Source organism: Panulirus ornatus, chromosome 4 (assembly GCF_036320965.1).
Source record: "Panulirus ornatus isolate Po-2019 chromosome 4, ASM3632096v1, whole genome shotgun sequence".
Lineage (NCBI taxonomy): Eukaryota > Metazoa > Arthropoda > Malacostraca > Decapoda > Palinuridae > Panulirus > Panulirus ornatus.
In genome coordinates, this window is record NC_092227.1 from 79,980,620 (window position 1) to 80,001,158 (window position 20,539).

Genomic DNA, 20,539 nt, shown 5'->3' on the forward strand with positions numbered 1-20,539 from the left:
TGAATAACAAGAGTATACGGAGCTAAGGACTCATGAGGGCGACCCATTTTTATCTTGCATAATCTAAATGACCAACCTGAAGACGTTTAAGCTGCAGCTTATATGACCTTAACCTAACCTAACCTAACCTGACCTGAAGACGTTTAAGCTGCAGCTTGCATGATCATTAACCTAACCTAACCTAACCTGAAGACGTTTAAGCTGCAGCTTGCATGACCATTAACCTAACCTGAAGACGTTTAAGCTGCAGCTTGCATGATCATTAACCTAACCTGAAGACGTTTAAGCTGCAGCTTGTATGATCATTAACCTAACCTAACCTAACCTGAAGACGTTTAAGCTGCAGCTTGTATGATCATTAACCTAACCTAACCTGAAGACGTTTAAGCTGCAGCTTGTATGATCATTAACCTAACCTAACCTAACCTAACCTAACCTAACCTAACCTAACCTAACCTAACCTGAAGACGTTTAAGCTGCAGCTTGTATGATCATTAACCTAACCTAACCTAACCTAACCTGAAGACGTTTAAGCTGCAGCTTGTATGATCATTAACCTAACCTAACCTGAAGACGTTTAAGCTGCAGTTTGTATGATCATTAACCTAACCTAACCTAACCTGAAGACGTTTAAGCTGCAGCTTGTATGATCATTAACCTAACCTAACCTGAAGACGTTTAAGCTGCAGCTTGCATGATCATTAACCTAACCTAACCTGAAGACGTTTAAGCTGCAGTTTGTATGATCATTAAACCTATGGTAGTTGTTCCTGATGGCGTTTGTGTCCATAGCTTTATCTACATCCCAGTCTGGCCGCTCCCCAGAGGGTAAGAGGAAGACACGAGAGTAATCCACACTTGCTAGACCACTCGGGAATTTATATACATTGTTGTTCAGGTCTCAGTCGATGATGTTTATTGTATTAGCCCCAACCTCGTTTACCCTTCCTTCAATACTCTACGTCCCTTCAATTCCTAGGCTAATTTCGAGGCCTTTGGCTGTTTTCTATAACTTATGTACACGTCTGTCTGCCTGGTATTGTGGGGGAAGGGTGGACCAGGCTTAAATAACATTTTCCTGAAGGAGATGAGCCAAAGTCTTCTAAAAATACATATTTTTTTCCCGAAGAGGATGAAACATAGTCTTCGTAAAATCCCAGTACAGTGTTCTCTTTGTTCTTTCTGTCTTGGGGATTTACTTTCGCTGCAAACTTGGTAAACACAAAGAGATGGCTTCCACGACCATAAAAACCTACTGGCCTGGCTAATTCACTCACTGTCCTTAGCACAAGAAGCAATTTTAAGAATAGGAGGCGTGTGTGTGTGTGTGTGTGTGTGTGTGTGTGTGTGTGTGTGTGTGTGTGTGTGTGTGTGTGTCTAAGGGGTGAGCTTGAATCCGATGGAAGGATGATCTAGTTGTTGGTGATTCATTACCTTATCTGTGGAGAATCCATTTGCGGCTGTGGAGTGCGAAGAGAAATTACAAAAGGTGGTAAGTGAGCATGAGCATTTTCTGGAGCGCAAATAAAAGGAAGTTGAAGATGAATGTCAAACGCTGGCAGCAGTGAAGTGACATTAGTGAATGAATGTCCAACGTTTAGATGGGTTACTGGTTAGAGGTAGGAGTGTTTAAGTACCTATGCACATATGGCACATGAGAAGGAGAAATAAGTGATATCAGCGTGAAGTAGACACGAGAAGGGATCCTTTAAAAAATCTATGAGATTAGAAAACTGATGACTACCGTGAAAACAAAGGCTGAAGAGCAGTATAGTTCCGCCGGTCTTAGCCTATACGTATAGGAAATGGAGCAAACTGTAATTAGAATTCCGACTGCTGCTATGAGCTAGCTATTCGTGGGTTGCTTTGCGTGTTAACGGATGGAGTACAGTGAGACGCAAAGATGTGGGATGACAGAAAAAGGGAAAGATGTCTTGTGTTGTGCTACAAAGTGGGTTAAAAGCAATACCTTCGAGTGATTTGGTTACAGTGAAAGGATGCAAGATAATCTGTTGAAGAAAACACACAGGAGGTGCCTTTCATGTCCTGTATTTCATCCATCATCTGTAACAACGTTACCACTGGACCGCGTCACATTCAGCTGAACAAATACATACGATGAGACTTAAAGTCAAGAAAGGCCATACCTCCAACATACTGGAGGCTGACGTACAAGGATGATAGGACAGCCAAACGACCTTAAGAAGTACTTCAGTGATATTCCATTTATATCGGGATAATCCCAACATCTGCCCTATGGATAGCATTATCTTGCCCTGGTCTTGTGTTGGTCCAAGCTTCCTTTACAGAAGAAGACTGACGTCATCACCCCAAAACCAGATGTACACGAATGAACTCTACTACCTCGTTCGCACAGGATCCCTAACTACACTGCCAGAGGGATATGTGTATAGTACTGGAGGCGTCCAGACAGGGCAATCATTTTCTTTCTCCTGTGGCTGGTGCTGCCTCGAAACCGCTGGAGCCTCATAGAAGGGGTTCTGGGGTTGTAATGAAAAGAATTAATAGATAGATAGATAGATAGATAGATAGATAGATAGATAGATCCACAGACTGATAGGGAGATAGACAGACAGATAGAAAGATAGATAGAGCGTCAGATAGACAGATGATTACTGATAGATGCATAGGCGAAATGGGGAAAGACGAAAAGATGCAGGTGTATGTATATGTATTTTAATTTGAATCACAAATACAGGAAAACTACAGATATTTTCTGAATTCTAAGAGGCCCTGGAAGACCTGATCTGACAGAATCGCCCGTTTTCTCTCGCAGTTCAACACTTCCAATCACTAATCTACATCGATGAATTTGAGCGTATAGATTATTGTGTAACAGACCTCCCTTAACCTCCCGTGATTCTGGTACTCTCATTCATCCTCTTGCCTCCTCATCCAGCATCCCATCCTCTCCTCAGGTGATGCTCCCGGGCAGCAAGGCCAAAGCGCACCGGCAGAAGGATGGGTCGCTCCTCCTCACCCCAGACGCCCTGACTGATTACGCCTACGAGATCCCAACCCTTCACCCGCAGTACATCGCCAAGCGGTACCGCTACTGCTACGGCAGCAGCGGCAACATGACTTCCACTATGGGGAAGGTAAGGCTGCGGTGGTGGTGGTGGTGTGACGTAGGTAAGAGGTTCTAGTTGTGAGGGAAGGTAAGGCACCCTATTGTGGTGGTGTGATTTGGGTAAGAGGATTGTGACTGGTGTTGCTAAGAAGGTATGGCAGCTTATGGTAGTGGTGAGACTTGGGTAAAAAAGGCATGTGACTGGCACGGAAGGAAAGGTAAGGCAACCTACCGACGTCGCCGAGGGATTTAGGTAAGAGGCATGGCACTAGCATGACAGGTAAGGTAAGACAACTCATTGTGGTGTCGAATTCTGACTACATACCTTAATGATGGTGACAACAGAGGTTTAGGTGAAGCAAGCACCTCTTATAGGTGGCGATGGCCAGGTGAGGTGGGGGACGAGGCATCTGGATGGTGATGGTAGGATAAGAAAGAGACTTTGGTGCGGTGGTAATGACCAGTGTGAGGGGCCCTTGTGCTGGTGATGATGATGGCCAGCTGAGGGACATAATGATGGTGGTGATGGCCAGGTGATTGAACGTATGTGATGATAGATAATGGAGGTCATATGGTGGCGGTGGTGAGGTAAGGAGTCTTATACAAATGATGGCCAGGCACAGGAGCTAATGTTGGTGAATATGGTCAAGTAGGTGGCCTTGTGGTGGTGGTGGTGGTAATGGTCAAATGAAGGGTGTCATGCTGGCGTGATGGTCAAGTGAACCTTGTGGTGGTGGTGGCGATGGAAAGGTGGGAGGCCCTATGTTGGTGTTGGCCAGGAGACCATCACAATGATGATCATGGTTAAAGAAAGATAAAAGGAACATTTTCTCAGACCAAAGGTAGGTAGAAGGGGCCCCTGAATGCTGGGATAATGAGAGCGAGATGAAGATGCTGTTGTAGTACGCATGACGAAGAAGGTGATGAGGCGTTATGAGGGTGAGTTTGACTCAATGTAGGATCACAGAGCTGTTCAAATAGCGAAGTTCAAAGCTCTTTAAGCGTGATGGATAAGGAGAGCAGTCTTACAATACTACGTTTTAAGATATCAATTGATAATCAAGAGATGATACAATCATGGCAATTCGCATAGGCTGGTTATTTAGCAGTAAAGCCACAGGCGTATCAGTTTATACAAAAATGGGAATATCCGAAAATGTGAGTCAAATGGAAATGGTAGAAGGTGATCAACTCTTCAAAATTAGCGAAGAAATCTCGGTGAGGTCACATGAAGTCGTTACGAAATGAAAAGTAACAAAACAGAAAGAAATAAAAACCTCTGCTTCTTGAGTGACAGCACTGTAGAGTAATGGAACAAACTAAGTAAAGAAACAGTAAATCGAGTCGATCTAAAAAGACTGTGTGATTGTAAGGTGAATCTAACGTATGAGGCCCAGTGAGTGGGCTAGTCCCTAGTCCCTCTAGTAACGCGTGGAAAGTAAGATTAGATAACTACAGTAGCTCTATAGATAAAGATGACTACAGTGGCTCCACAGATAAAGATAACTACAGTGGCTCTCTATGGCTAGATAAGGTTAACATTGCTTGAGAACTCTACAACTAGTAAACTGTATCTCGTAAATTAACTCCCAAAATTCTGACCGTATTGGCTTCCCTGGGGTGAGGCTTCTTATTCGTGTTCTATTTATTACGATAGTGACGACAAAAATTCGTATACGTTAAATTTGTACAATCATGTGACTGATGTCTGTAAGGTGAAAAGTACCCCAAACTTTTACGTCTAAGGTCTATATATGCAAGAGGTGTATCCATCTATGTAGAGTGGTTTCATGTCATATATAATTTTGATCCCTATATACACATAGAATAAACAAACTATCTACACATACAATACTCGATACAGTACTCATTCATCCCGGCTCCATTTTGGTATAATATGTAAGAACGAGAACTGTGGAGACAGAAACTTAAAGATCGCGACGTATTGAGCAACCAGATGGTTTTACGTATGTTCAGGGTTGTGCTTCCTGACACACACACACACACACACACACACACAATACAAAGGTATCCACACCCTGGCGTTTAGTGAGGATTCCCGCCAACCCCAGCGTATTCCCATTTTGGCTTGTGAGCATTACCGCCAACCTCGCGTATTCCCACTTCGCTGGTGAAGATCCTAGTGACGCTGTGTGACAATCCCTGATGGAACAGGGGCTTTGCAGTATGTATGTATGTATGTATGTACATGCAAAGGAAAATGGTTGAGAGGGAAGTTTATAATTTCCAGATCAAAAGACTTATGTGCGTGTGTGTTTGTGTGGCCAGCAAACTTGTGCATATAATAAAATAGTCTCTCTCTCTCTCTCTCTCTCTCTCTCTCTCTCTCTCTCTCTCTCTCTCTCTCTCTCTCTCTCTCTTCACAGATCGGGAAAGTAGACCTCGACGCACGGGAGACAAAGGACTGGTCCGAGGATGGTCTCTATGCCAGCGTCAGCTACTTCGTGCCCAGACCAGGAGGTTCGGTAAGCACCAGACTTGCGTCACTTGTGTTCTTGTGAATTCTGATTCCTTGAGGCTTGTGGCCCTTCACAGATAAGCTGATATGAGTCCATAGTAGTCCCCCCCCCTGCATTTATCTGACGTCTTACAAGATAACTAAAGATACTCTAAACCTTAATGAGCTTATATATGTAAAGGATCTCAGTTGAACGCGTATATCAACTGACTATTATATTTCTTTCTTGTATCTCCCCTGATGATGTGATTATTACACGAAAGTGCACTTGTGAACTTATCGTGTTTCATTTCCCCATTTACTCGTAGGAATATATACGTATATATATATATATATTCCTGTGAGTGCACGGGGAAATGAAACACAAGTTCCCGAGTGCACTTCGTGTCATAATCACATCATCAGGGGAGATACAAGAAAGAAAAATGTCAGTTTACCCGATTATTATTTCCAGCGCTAAAAACTATCGTTTGATTTGTCTATCGCTAGGCTGAGGATGACGGCGTCATCCTGGCGACCTTCCTGCACAGCAACGACAAACGGAAGACGACGCTCCTCGTCCTGAACGCTGCGGACATGAGTGAGATGGCGCGGGCCGTCTTTACCACGCCATCCGAAGTCCCACGCTCACTCCACGGCCACTTCATCCAGGCATGAGCTGAGAACGGTCATATTTGCGACAGTGACAAAGAAAGAGAAAGAAAAGGTAGAAAGAAAGAAGAGGAATTGCATTAACTGCAGCCTGGCATGTGGAAACGAAAACAAAACGCGGTTAATCACAACACGTCAACCAAGAAGGATGATGGAATATGTAAAGGGAAATGAGACAGAGGTTTAAATTTCCATCACGAAAAGGAAGAAGAACAGCAGGAAGATCAATATACAGAAAACGAGGAGCTGGAGACTGTAACCAGAAGGATGAAATGATGTACCAAAAATGAATGATTTTGTTACTCCTCGCATGAAATCACACACACAAAAAAAGAATAAATCCAATATGTATCCTCTCTACATCTGGGGAACAGCCTCCATGTGAATGAATGACATTAATAGGTAAACTGTATTAAGGTTTACTGATCATTAGAGAAGGTACATCTCCTTGAATCATGCTCTACATTTGGTATTGTATCTGTCCAATACCATTCACGGGAACGTTTTTCTAAGTCCAGTATTATGTAGTCAGCATTTACCTTTGTAGAGCTCAGATAAGAAAACGCATATATATATATATATATATATATATATATATATATATATATATATATATATATATATATATATATATATATATATATATATATATCATACAAACCTCCAACAGCCAGGGTCGAATCCAGGACCCCTGCGTGGCAAGCGGGAGCGTTACCGCTATGATCACAGCCTAACTTTTGCTAGCACTCCCGCCTACCACGCAGGGGTCCCGGGTTCGAACCTGGCTGTTGGAGGTATATATATATATATATATATATATATATATATATATATATATATATATATATATATATATATATATATATATATGTATATATATATATTAGAGTTTGAATATCCATGTTGCAATCTGTTGTAGGTTTACAATGCTTGAGCAGTCTGCTCTGCTACGGTTATTTTTCACGGATAAAAGACTGTTATTTATGTTATAATTTTTAAGGGTTGTTGACGTCACATGTTTTTTTTTTCCTGTCTCTTGTAGTTGAATGCTTAATGATCTTCATAAACAGCTAGTTGACCTAGTTCCACTTTCATTACAGTGACGACTGTTACTGATTGTAACCACACTTCCGTCTGCAAATTTTCACAGAATACGCATCTTTTGGTACGAGATATTTTCCAATATCGGCGGTTTTGACTGCACTAAAACCACTCCCCAGCAGTACTATCCCATTAGATTTATATACATATATATACATATATCTCAGAGTACATATTTTGTGAAAAAATAAAAGTTACCCCTTTATGATGCAAATTTTCTTTCATATATCCCATAATTGATACTCAAATTAAGGCAGGCAAAATCAATCATCAAAGTACTGGAAGTCTGGTGAAGTAACTTGATTATTTATGCATACTAGTAATGTTTTTATTGTTCCATGCTACATCAGCAAGGACCGATTCTATATATATATATATATATATATATATATATATATATATATATATATATATATATATATATATATATATATTCCTATGAGTCCACGGGGAAAATGAAACACGAAAAGTTCCCAAGTGCACTTTCGTGTAATATTCACATCATCATGGGAGACACAAGAGAACTTTTCGTGTTTCATTTTCCTCGTGGACTCATAGGAGTATCTTGATCACGCGCAAAATTGTGATCCTTTCCAATATGTGTATGTATATATATATATATATATATATATATATATATATATATATATATATATATATATATATATATATATATGTACATATATATATACAGCCTCTCTCAAATCATATATATTTAATCTTTTCCCAATTAAACCAACTTAACTGCAGTAGAACTTCCACCTTCTCATATGACCTTTCCTCCTCTTCCACACATGCTTCGGTTGGCTGAATTATCTTGACAAAACGAAAACCGATGACTGCTTGCAAACATAACCCCCTTAACACACTGAAATATGGAGTTTCAGATGATTTACCCCACAAGATGGAACTCTCTCTCATACATTTAGATGATGCGCTTTTAATTTCCAACTGAGCGGTGAAGTTCGCCAATCACAGCACCATCTTGATCATAATTTTAAGACGTTGGCTGTGAGATGCTCGTGATGAATTACACGATGAACATGAATTAAGTCTACGGGACTTCAGACTATTTCTTAAAAGTTTGATAAATGATTATCATTTATTCTTACATGCAGTCTCATACTTCATTCACACTTCATTCACACATATTCTCGACCTATGTTTAGATTTAAAAAAGAACAACACAAAAATTAAGATCATGTACGGATAATATATACAGATAATATACACACGTGTAGTTATATGTATATGCTTCCTATATGAAGAAAAGGAAAGCGTTTACGTCTCTGGTAAACATCAAACTGCTATGGGGATATAATGATGTATAAACTAGAGAAAATATGCTCATTGGTTAGCCACAAGAAAATCCAAGACTATCTATCTATCTATCTATCTATATATATATATATATATATATATATATATATATATATATATATATATATATATATATTGGGAGGTAAGTTTGAATGGAGAAAAACTGTAGGAAGTGAAGTGTTTTAGGTATCTGGGAGTGTATTTGGCAGTGGATGGAACCATGGAATCTGAGGTGAACCATTGGGTATAGGAGGGGGCGAAAGTTCTGGGAGCATTGAAGAATGTGTGGAAGTTGGGAACATGATCTCAGAAAGCAAAAATGGGTATGTTTGAAGGAATATTGGATGCAATAATGTTATATGGTTGCGAGGCGTGAGCTATGGATAGGGTTTTGCGGAGGAGGGTGGATGTGCTGGAAATAAAATGTTTGAGGACAATAAGTGGTGTGAGGTCGTTTGATCAAGCAAGTAATAATAGAATAAGAGAGATGTGTGGTAATAAAAAGAGTGTGGTTGAGAGAGCAGAGGAGGGTGTCTTGAAATGGTTTGGTCACATGGAGAGAATGAGTGATGAAAGGTTGACCAAGAGGATATACGTGTCAGAGGTGGAGGGAACGAGGAGAAGTGGGAGACCAAATTGTAGGTGGAAAGATGGAGTGAAAAAGATTTTGAGTGATCAGGGCCTGAACATGCAGGAGGGTGAAAAGCATGCAAGGAATAGAGTGAATTGGAACGATGTGGTATACCGGGGTCAACGTGCTGTCAGTGGATTGAACCAAGGCATGTGAAGCATCAGGGGTAAACCATGGAAAGTTCTGTGGGGCCTGGATATGGAAAGGGAGCTGTGGTTTTGATGCAATATTACATGACAGCTAGAGACTGAGTGTGAATGAATGTGGACTTTGTTGTCTTTTCCTAGCACTACCTCACACGCATGAGGGGGGAGGGGGTTGTTATTTCATGTTTGGCAAGGTGGCGATGGGAATGAATAAAGGCAGACAGTATGAATTACGAACATGTGTATATATGTATATGTCTGTGTGTATATATATGTATACGTTGAAATGTATAGGTATGTATATTTGCGTGTGTGGACATGTATGTATATACATGTGTATGTGGGTGGGTTGGGCCATTCTTTTGTCTGTTTCCTTGTGCTATCTCGCTAACGCAGGAGACAGTGACAAAGCAAAATAAATAAAAATCAATAAATGTACGTGTATGGGTGATTATGTATGTATGTATGTATGTATTAGAGTGGATGAGCCGTTCTTTCTTCGTCTGTTTCCTGGCGCTACCTCGCTGATGCGGGAAATGGCAGTCAGGTATAAAAAAAAAAAAAAAAATATATATATATTTCTTTTCTTTCTTTCAAACTATTCGCCATTTCCCGCATTAGCGAGGTAGCGTTAAGAACAGAGGACTGGGCCTTTGAGGGAATACCCTCACCTGGCCCAATTCTCCGTTCCTTCTTTTGGAAAATTGAAAAAAAAAAAAAAAAAAAAAATATATATATATATATATATATATATATATATTACGTCTCGCAGACATGTGGGCTTCTGGCATCCGGCATTCAATGCACGAACATACGGTCTCTCTCTCCATCTCACACGTAACACTTGACACCATGTAATTCATACGACTCCTCCTTCGTAAGATTTTCTGAGGCAAGCATTTCGCGTTAGCTCTCTCTCTCTCTCTCTCTCTCTCTCTCTCTCTCTCTCTCTCTCTCTCTCTCTCTATCTATCTATCTATCTATCTATCTATCTATCTATCTATTACAACAGATAACATCCTAAGCTATCAGCATACATTAAGTAACTCAAGGTGGTTGACTGTGCTGTTTGGGCTTTAGGCCTACTCAAGCTACAGCTACATCCACCAACCGAAAAATCTTTTATACGTATTTAGGTGATAAGGACAAATCTAAGCCCACTGCCACTATGTATATGAACCTCGTCGTCCAGTTAGTGCATACATTCTTATTTCTAATCAATACAACATACAATTTGCTATCTTAATAAAAATATTCAAGTTTACAAAATGTTTAGTATCTCTCTATGAGAACTTGAAACTACATCATTTTTTGTCTTCAATCTTCTGTTATCGAAACCTTATAGTCAAGGAGCCTATCATTAATTTTGCACAAGGTGATGCACACTGCTGAAGAATGCTAGACCCGTGATTGACAATCGAGCTACGTAAAGAAAGACTCTTTTCGTTTACCCTTCAAATTTCGTTTTCTTTGAAACATCCAACGAACTACAATGGGAAACTATTACAATCCTGAATATACTCGTATCTTAAATATAGTGTTCGAAATAGGGCAGTCTCTTTAATAGGGAGTCATCAGACCCAAAGACTCACTATATCACTCCTTAACACGAAACCTAGCAAAAAAAAAAGGCGTATACAAAATGATTAGTTGCTTAATGGACGGCGGAAAAAGACAAATAAAAGAAAATTACACCAACAAGAAAATGAATTTGATCAATCTAGCCTCACAGAATGCCTAGTTTGACAACACTGAAGTATATCTTTTTCTCAGTCTCTCACTGGCGTTGAAAGAGGAAGTGGTGATATTTTCCAACTGTTTTACCCCATTCTTCTCTGAACGTTTCGGTCATGACCTATATACAGTTACTTTGCTCTGAATGCGTAGGTACTTCATTTTGTCACAGCATGATGAACTAAATCACTGAGATAAATTCCAAAATTCCCATCCCAACAGATGGCAAGATACTCAGGGCTACCATACTTTTGCCCGCGTATGTCAAACGATTTTGAGAATTTACATCTATCAGCAAATAGCGCCAAATGAATACATCTCGTTATTCCTAGTATTCAGCCAATGTTTCAATATCCTCCATGTAAACCTTTCAGTTCCTGCGTATTTATCATGTGAATCAAAACTTGAAAGCTTTCGATACAGAAAACCCAACATGAAACATGTAAGCCATCGCAAGGCGTATCGTCTGATGTTGGGATGCCAATGGAAACCATTATTGAATGTAAAAATTGTACAACTTATTGAAAAACCACCACTTGATCAACGATTCTCAACATGACTTTCAATCAGATCACTCATATTTGACAACCCTGCTTGATACCATTCACAACATAATCCAGAGTGTTTGGAAAGAGTTGAGAGTAGATATGCATAGATGGAAGGTTATTAGCTGTAGCAGGGTTGAGGGACAGGTAAACTGGGATGCGAGTTTGCATTAAGAAAACTTGGAAGAAGTGAAGTGCTTTAGATACCTCGGATGTGAACGTGACAGCGAATGGGAGCCATGGAAGCGGAAGTAAGTCACAGGGTGGGTGAGGGGCGAATGTTCTGGGAGCATAAAAGAATGTGTGGAATGAGAGAACGTTATCTGGGAAGTCAAAAATGGGCATGTTTAAAGGTATAGTCGCCACAATAATACTGTATGGAAGCTAGGCATGGGCTACACATAAGGCTGTATGGAGGAGGGTGAATATGTTGGAAATGAAATGTCTGAATATATTATGTGGTGTGAGGTGGTTTGATCGAGTAAGTAAAGAAAGGGTAAGATGGAGGTGTGGTAATCAAGAGCGTGGTTGAAAGACCTAAAGAGGAATTGCTGAAGTGGTTTGGACTTATAGAGAGAATGAGTGAGGAAAGATTGACAAAAAAGAATGTAAGTGCAAGAAGTGGAGGGAACAAGGAGAAGCGAAAAAGCAAAATAGAGGTATAAGGATGGAGTGAAAAAGATTTTGAGCGATCGGTGCTGAAAATGCAAGAGGGTGAAAGGCGTGCATCGGATAGAGTAAACTGGAATGACATGGTATACTCGGGTCGACGTTGTGTCAATGGACTGAACCAGGGCATGTGAAGTGTCTCGGGTACACCATGGAGAGGTGTGTAGGGCTTGGTTGTGGATAAGGAGCTGTGGTTTCTGTGCTTTACACATAACACCAAGACGTGAGCAGATGTGGACTCTCCTCGTCTGCTCCTGGGGCAACCGTGCTAACGCAAGAAACGGCGACTGCGAGTGTATCACGAGGAAAATGAAACACGATAAGTTTCCAAGTGCACTTTCGTGTAATAATCACATCGTCAGGGAAGATACAAGAATGAGACAGAAGCCGTGGAACAATCAGTTGATATACAAGGGAGAGACAGAGCTAAGACACCATTGGCAAACAAGTATTACCGGATGGTGGTGTTCGGGTCTGGCATTATGTCTGTCATAAAATTTCATTATGTGGACAAGAAAGGGAACTGTTTCTATATTTTGCCTACGATAAAGCTATCCAGTTTGTAAAGACTTTCACGAAAAGCAATATTACAGTTCTTTGCTTGTTTAATGATAGAAGATTCAATGATATTTCTCTTGGTAAAGTTACAAATTGAATTGGCGTTACTCCAGTCAATGATTTTTAACGTGATTTAACAAACCATTTGGCTGGTTCTTGTCCTGTTCTTATTTACATATTTATATTGCTTAAGTCCAAAATTGTCCATTCTATTTCAATCTGGCTTTTGCCTTCACAGAGGCATCATCAGGAGTCAGAGAAAAAAACTGTTACAAAATTTAGATATGATATACAAAACGCAAATAGATTATATATATGAGAAACGCACTCGAGAAAAACCCACTGTACATAGCACATAAAAGTAAGGGAAAACACCAAAAGCGATACAAATTAACTACATGTTATAATCTGAATACAAAATATGGAAACAGAACTATAGGAAATCTTACAGTTGAGGAAATACAGAACACTATCACACGAAGTAGGAATAATACAGAAAGTCCATCACTTGAATACATATCATAATCATACACACAGGACGGCAATAAAAATCATACAGACAGAACACTATCACACGAGGTAGGAATAATATAGAAAGACAATCACTTGAATACATTTCATAATCATACATACAGGACGGCAATAAAAAAGAAAAAACTGTTGAAACAAACACAAATTTCATTAGTCCACTGGATGTTCCACAGTACAGAACTTAAACGAATCTACTGCAGGGCTCCTGAATTGTCGTGGTATTCGATGGAAGGTATTCGCGCGCGAGGACATTCGAAACTAAAGTTCTTCGGGATTCCCTAAGGCATTCCTCCCGCTCTACCATCCAACTGAAACATTCTGACGAAAGTTGGTACCTATCATTTCTTATTCTCTGACTTACTGCTATTGGAAGGCTTTTCGCTTCACAATTTCCCTCTAATACAAAGCTCTGTCCATTTTCTGAGGTATTGATATTGCAACAGTAAGTGGTGTTGCACCTAAAATTCCCCATTCGTCAACTCAACATTGTGTGAATAGTTCACTGGTAATATATTCGTCAAGATTTATCATATGAACACGTTTGACTACGTTAGATACTTTACGATATCAACGGGATGAAAATTTTTTGCAATTAAAAATCTAGACTAGTTATCCATATAAACTTAGTTTTCTTATATCTATATGGACAACAAAGAAAACTATTTCTGGGATAACTTAGTTCTTCCTATCAAATTCATGATAGAGTTTACTTAAATGTATCTAGTCAAAGGAAATAAGTTTAGATTCTTCTTTTTTATCGACTATTTTCCTACATCATGATATATCTATCTGAGAGGAGGATAATCTTCTAATATCACGTAAAGGAAAATATTGCACGAAATATGAAATAGTTTAACATCTATAAATTCAGTTTATTTACAAGATTAGTGATATGTCTTTGCTGCTGTCCATGCACAGTACCTTTATCATAACTATGGGTTGATATGAATAATCAATGACTGAGCAGCAATTTAAGTAACGTGAAATTCTAGTAATGGCGCCTTAGAACATAACATATCTTGCAACAGGTTATTGACAAGGAACAACACTTCGAAGCTTCGTTTGCGAATCGATGGAGAAAATAAAAGTAGTTACTAATAAAATCATGGTTAGTGCTCAAGCCTCTGACCGGTCAATATGACCACACGACAGAGAAAGTACTTTCTGCAAGACATTTGCCTCTGCCACTCTACTGGTGATATCATTAACCATAGACTGAATCTAATTGGGACGAAGGATATCATAAACATCTTACACAACACACAGACTCACTTGAAAAAGCTCACTACACTACATGGACGTGTCTTGTGTTAGTAATGGCCAGTAATGGCAAACCCAAGAACGGACAGTCAGTGACAAGACCTCAGTGTTAAGCTTAATCATGGCTTATCTTTACATACAAACACACACACACACACACACACACACACACACACACACACACACACACACACACACCTAATGGAGAGTAGAGAGTTGTATCTATTCAAGTAGAATACGTATGACAATGCTAAGCAGGAACCCCATGCAAGATGAGGTTGTACGTGGTCTTATATTTAAAACAAACACCTGAAGAAAGTGTTAAAGACTTTTGTGGTTGGTGGATACAGGACCTGCCTCAATGACCCTTGCTGTTCATTGGCCTAAAGACCAGACAACCAATCAACAAATGCTTGGCTTCGGGCTATATCAACATGGACAAAATAAATTAAGACTTGAATATGTAAATGACATAGTACAATGAATACATAAGACAATAGTGATAACCAGCAACTGATTCTGGCAAAGAAATATTTGTCATGCCTTCAAAGTTAAATATAACCAAGGAATCAAATACAGTCAAGTGACCGTATTTGTCCCACTGAAACAGCGAATTAATGTTTCAACATGATGATATATCAGACGTAACTAATCATTATCATTTTCCCTCTATTCATCTATACTGAAAAGATAAGTTAAACAGAGAAGGATATAATGACATTCATCATCTGTTTCATCGAACACGCAAGAAGTGAATCAACATGTCTGTCTTCCCAAAATCTTGTGTAATCATTCAATACGTCTGTCATCTTAACTATATAATCAGATCTATGGAGAATGATTATACAGTGACTTTTTGTCCTGCTTCTGAGAGCGGAAGATAAAGATACATAGACCAACCAGTTCGATATACTGGAACGCCTGGACTACTGGTTGACATCATCATTAAATCAATTCGCTAAAAGCTTCACGCTTGAAGCGTTGGAAGGTTTGATCAAAGTTCATAAAGGAAGATATTCCCATGTGACACATATCGTCAGCAATCAACAGGTCGTCATATAATTCAACCATGTTTCTAGTACCTGAATAATCTTATCGAACGAAAGATGTTTTTACTATCAATAATTTTTATGATTCTGTAAATCACCAGGGTTTATTATGCTATGGTAAATTGATGTGTAGCTTTATCCCTCTTTACATATATTCCCTAGAAGAGACTATCAATATATATATATAAGGTGAATTGCTACTTTCTAAATGACACTTCAAGTTCTTATAATCTAGGTAAACAACAGGACGAGGGATGATTATACTTCGCAGTTAAAGATTAATATATTTTGGTGAAATGGTGAACTTTACAAAACGGGTCAGTGGAATAGAAAATGGGCTATATATTTGGGCCAACTTTGGAAAACGTATATTTCTGTGTTACTACAAGAAAAAAAAAAGAGGTTAGAAGCCAATTCTATATAAAGGATACGTTGATGATACATCTCTGGTATTCGACTGTCAAGATCAGGTTTAGTCATGTTTAACCTGAATGCAAAAACATTCAACTATTAGATGTGATGAAGAAAAGGAACTTGATGACATTATAGATTATCCTGATACTTCCATGTCATGAAAAGTAATCAGTTTAACATATCTGTATTTATAATACCACATGTACGTGAGAGGATGTTCCTGGCGCTACCTCGCTGACGCAGAAAAGGGCGATCAAGTGTGTGTGTGTGTGTGTGTGTGTGTGTGTGGCCCACTAGCTGTGTATAACGTTTCATTCTTCATGATTCTATCACTTATTTTTTAAGAGCTTAGTATCATCAACTTCGGCTATTTCCTATTTCCATTTGTGCTTTCGTGTCTGCCTACGTAGAGGAGATGGAGCGAGTATCTGAAGGTCTTATGATCTCTGCCTCTTCAACAGTCTGAAATGTTGGTTAGTCTACGTAGAATCGGTTCACAGAGGTGGTTCACTAAGAGTCATGATTGTTCCATACCGTATGAATCACTGAACGACGGTGATGCCTGACGTAAGGTTCGAGGACTCACTCAGATAACGGAAGGGTTCGTTTGGCATCCCTCGTGAAGCAGGAGCTTAATGATCCTGGTGCAGGTTTCCTACACTGTCTGTCCAGGTCAGATGTGAAAACCAGACAACCACGAGCCAGGCAACTTTTCTGCACGTATGACCTGCCCGTCTCTCTCTCTCTCTCTCTCTCTCTCTCTCTCTCTCTCTCTCTCTCTCTCTCTCTCTCTCTCTCTCTCCTTGTTCTAAGTTCCATATTTTTCTTTGGCTCTTCGCTTTCTGTCGATCCTCACAGTGAATTTGACAATGGCGTTTCTGCAAGGCCATCCCTTTGGGGATTCTTTTCTCATTTACTACGACCCTTTTTAACTTTTCAACATTTCCATTTCATTTGTCTTTTTCATATGACTGATTCCCTCTTTTTTTCTCAAACCCCAAAACGTCTCTTCCCACACCCTCTCACTCATCCACTGTATCTGCTTCTCTCGTCCGTACATTTCCATGTCTTCCTTCCTCATCCAAATCTCTGTGTACCGTTCCCACACCACCTGTATCACTTGTCGATTCTCCTCACTTGTCGTGAGCGTCTGTGTGGCTTTCGTGTTCCCTCTGTATGCTCTGCTTTCTCTCGTTTGCCAGCGTAAAAACTGGCATATGACTCTGTTTCCTTCTTCGTCTTGTTCGCCTGTCTCCTTTCCTACCACTTCTCTCATACACTACGAGGCCTACTCTTCCTCCTCCATTTCCTTCTGTTACCACTTTCATCACCCCACGTCCTTTTTACTTTTCATCACTCTACCATCACTTCTACATTCATGTCTCTTCTCTTGTGCCCCATTATTCCTGTATCGTCGACTTCATCACTGATCATCAATCCTAGCTTTTTATATTCATAGTCACTCTCCCTCCTCCTCCCTTAACCCCCATCATCATCATCATCATCATCATCACTCCTTCCCATCCATCGCTTCACTAAAGATGAGTTCTGTCCCCGCCCCCTTCATCTCGGACCACCGTCCCGTTATCATTGCCAGCCTGGGGTTATCCTCTCCTCTCCTCTCCTTCCTTTCGCCCTGTTCCGTCTTTTCCTTGAGGTCGACTGACCACTTTCCCTTCTGTGTGTGTGTGTGTGTGTGTGTGTGTGTGTGTGTGTTTAAGCTGCCCCGTTCCTTGCGTCTCCTCACTCCTTTCTTCTCGTATTCCATGTTCCTCGCCTCTCTCTCTTTCCTCCGTTCCGTGGGCAGCGTGAGCCTGGGTGGATTGGCCTGCTTCACCCCCCCCCCCCCCCTCCCTCCCTTCAAGCCTCGGCCTCACCTGACCATCTCGCGTGTGGCCTCAGGTTTTGTCATGATTAAGGACCCCAGATCAGCGGGATAAGAATTTACGGCTATGATTACGGGTATTACCGCTCACTCCACCCTCGACAGCTTTTCAATTTAGCTGTCCGCTTCACACCTTGGCCCAGACTCCTTTGCACGCATCTCAGACAACTCCGGGAGCAGCGTCTTTGGCCTCGTCCGCGGGCCAATGGGAATGGAGGTCTTGGAGGGCGTACCGGTCGTGATTGGTCGGTCCGCTAGGGCTGGAGGAGGAGCTGGGTGTTTCAAGGTTCGCTGGAGGGCACGACTCGCCACCTTGTAAAATATCTCTTATGATGGAGAGAGTGTGAGTCGGATGAAAGGAGATAATGAGTTATGAGGCCCTTCGGGAAGAGGAAGAGAAGGAGGAAGAGGAGAAGAAGAAGAAGAAGAAGGAAGAAGACGAAGAGAAGAGCTCAGGAGGTGAAACAACAGGAGATGAAAGTGATGGCGAACGTCACACACGTGAAGCACAGGTAAATGTGGAACACCAGAGAAAAGAGCTGTGTGTGTGAGAGACGGCGAAGATAAGGGAATGAGGGAGACTCTGTGCGCCTCGAAATGAGGTGGAGGAGATGAAGATTATGAGGCAGTGTCAGCCTCATTCTTTCTTTGATGTTCAGTTGGGTAATTAAGAATGGGGAAAAAAAAAAAGGAAAAGGTTTGGAGAGGGGGAAGGTAGTACAGTGGATAAGCAAAAGATTCGTGGGTACAGAGTGGACAGATGTGTGGTTGTGGGATTTACCGACGTGTGTGGATGGTCTTGCTGGAGACATATGGTGGATGCTTTATCTGTGTATCACTGGTGAACTCGGGGTGTACGCGTGTGTAAATTACCCATTTGTACTGTACGGAGAGGGAGTTATACACTGGCGAGGCCTCCCTAAACGTTCTCTACTATTATACTGTCAAAAACGCTCTCTCTCTCTCTCTCTCTCTCTCTCTCTCTCTCTCTCTCTCTCTCTCTCTCTCTCTCTCTCTCTCTCTCTCTCTCTCCCTCGTCGCTCCTCCTTTGTTGATAATGTCCTGGATTCTTCCGAGACACTCTTGCTTAAGCTCAATTTTCATGGTCTGAGGTTCAGTCTCGTAACTTCTCTTCTACACCCTTAATCACATACCAGTTTCTCTCATCTAAACTCGTTCAAATTTTTCCTCGGTATTTTCGCTGCAGGAGCATTTACCATCTGCGAGTGATCGTTGGTGGCTTATTCTGAGCACATTGTAGCTTCAGCAAGCGCGTGATGGGGGAGGCGAGATATGTGGGTGACGAGGAGTAGGTCAGTATGGGGAGGATCAAAGCGTTTACCAGACGTAATCTTTTCCCCTCTCCGACGCGTGTCAGAATCAGTACACGCTGGCCAGAGCTGCTCTTTATCTTATATGGCTCTTTTGTTAATGTGTTCTACTTTTCAAGACTTTTGATTTCAGTGCATGGCCTCGGAATTGATCGTTCTTGTGGTGTATTGTTCTGTTACCCTCTATGACTACGTTAGTATTAATATTCTCAAGCGCTTCCAGGGTGAATCTGTTGATGTTTGTTTTGATTTTCCATTTTTCGAAGAGGCTTGAAAAACATTACCCTCATCTTCTCTCTTTCAGACATATCTTCTTCCTCATTCGCTCATCTCCGCCATATGATGCCTGTACTTTCTTCTAGTAATCTCAATTACATGTGTATTACACCACTGGCGTTTACTATCACTCTCATTCCCAAAATACGATTTGATTTGTACGTCATATTCATGTATCATCATCCTCACCACCTCCCTTGAAGAACTCCGCTTATGCTTTCTTTCTACGTGCTTTCTGTTTCCTGTGTCCCTCACAGTGAGCAGTTCGTACCAAAAGCTTGATAAGAGACGTGTGTCTGTGTGCACCCCAGAGGCACAAGTGAACAAGACTTCAACAGAGTATATGGTGGAGAGAACTCAGGTATCACATACGCATTATTGTATCACTACTGATTCGGGTTAATGTAGGGTATGTCCTTCCGTTTCTCTGTGTGAAATACAGAATCCAGTTACTGGAACTACAAATGACTCACATTACGAGCGGTGCAAGACAGATGGCATGTGAGGAGTGTGTAAGAGGAGCAAGTAAGAGACGACAGATTTGACACAAATATTGGCTCATCCGAAATGAGGAACACACAGGAAAGATGAACGGGACAATAGCAAGGACAAGCTTGAAATGAGAGAGAGATAGAGAGAGAGAGAGAGAGAGAGAGAGAGAGAGAGAGAGAGAGGAGAGAGAGAGTAATCACGAGTCTTAGGAGGAGATTTGGTCAGAAGACAGGGCTTACGCGAGGGGGTTCGCATCAGGAAAATCTAGTTACAGAGAACGAGCGAGTTACTTGTCAAAAATTATGTGTGTGATGGAGATGGATATACAAGCGAGGCAAAAGATTTTATATATATATATATATATATATATATATAT

General features: G+C 40.8%; 1 protein-coding gene and 1 non-coding gene across 2 annotated transcripts in view; one reads left to right on the top strand and one right to left on the bottom strand.

Annotated features, from left to right (window-relative positions):
- Window positions 1-6,276, top strand: part of LOC139745848 (carotenoid isomerooxygenase-like) — a 41,017-nt gene extending 34,741 nt beyond the window's left edge. The window contains exons 8-10 of the mRNA XM_071656454.1: window positions 2,940-3,119; window positions 5,479-5,577; window positions 6,060-6,276. Of these exons, the coding sequence (XP_071512555.1) occupies window positions 2,940-3,119; window positions 5,479-5,577; window positions 6,060-6,227 (447 nt within the window). The 3' untranslated portion in view covers window positions 6,228-6,276. The remainder of the gene's footprint in view (window positions 1-2,939; window positions 3,120-5,478; window positions 5,578-6,059) is intronic.
- A 492-nt stretch (window positions 6,277-6,768) lies between these two features.
- Window positions 6,769-6,952, bottom strand: LOC139746341 (small nucleolar RNA snR190). Its single transcript, XR_011712138.1, has one exon. It is a non-coding gene; the product is annotated as a small nucleolar RNA snR190 (small nucleolar RNA).
- Between the last annotated feature and the right edge of the window lie 13,587 nt (window positions 6,953-20,539).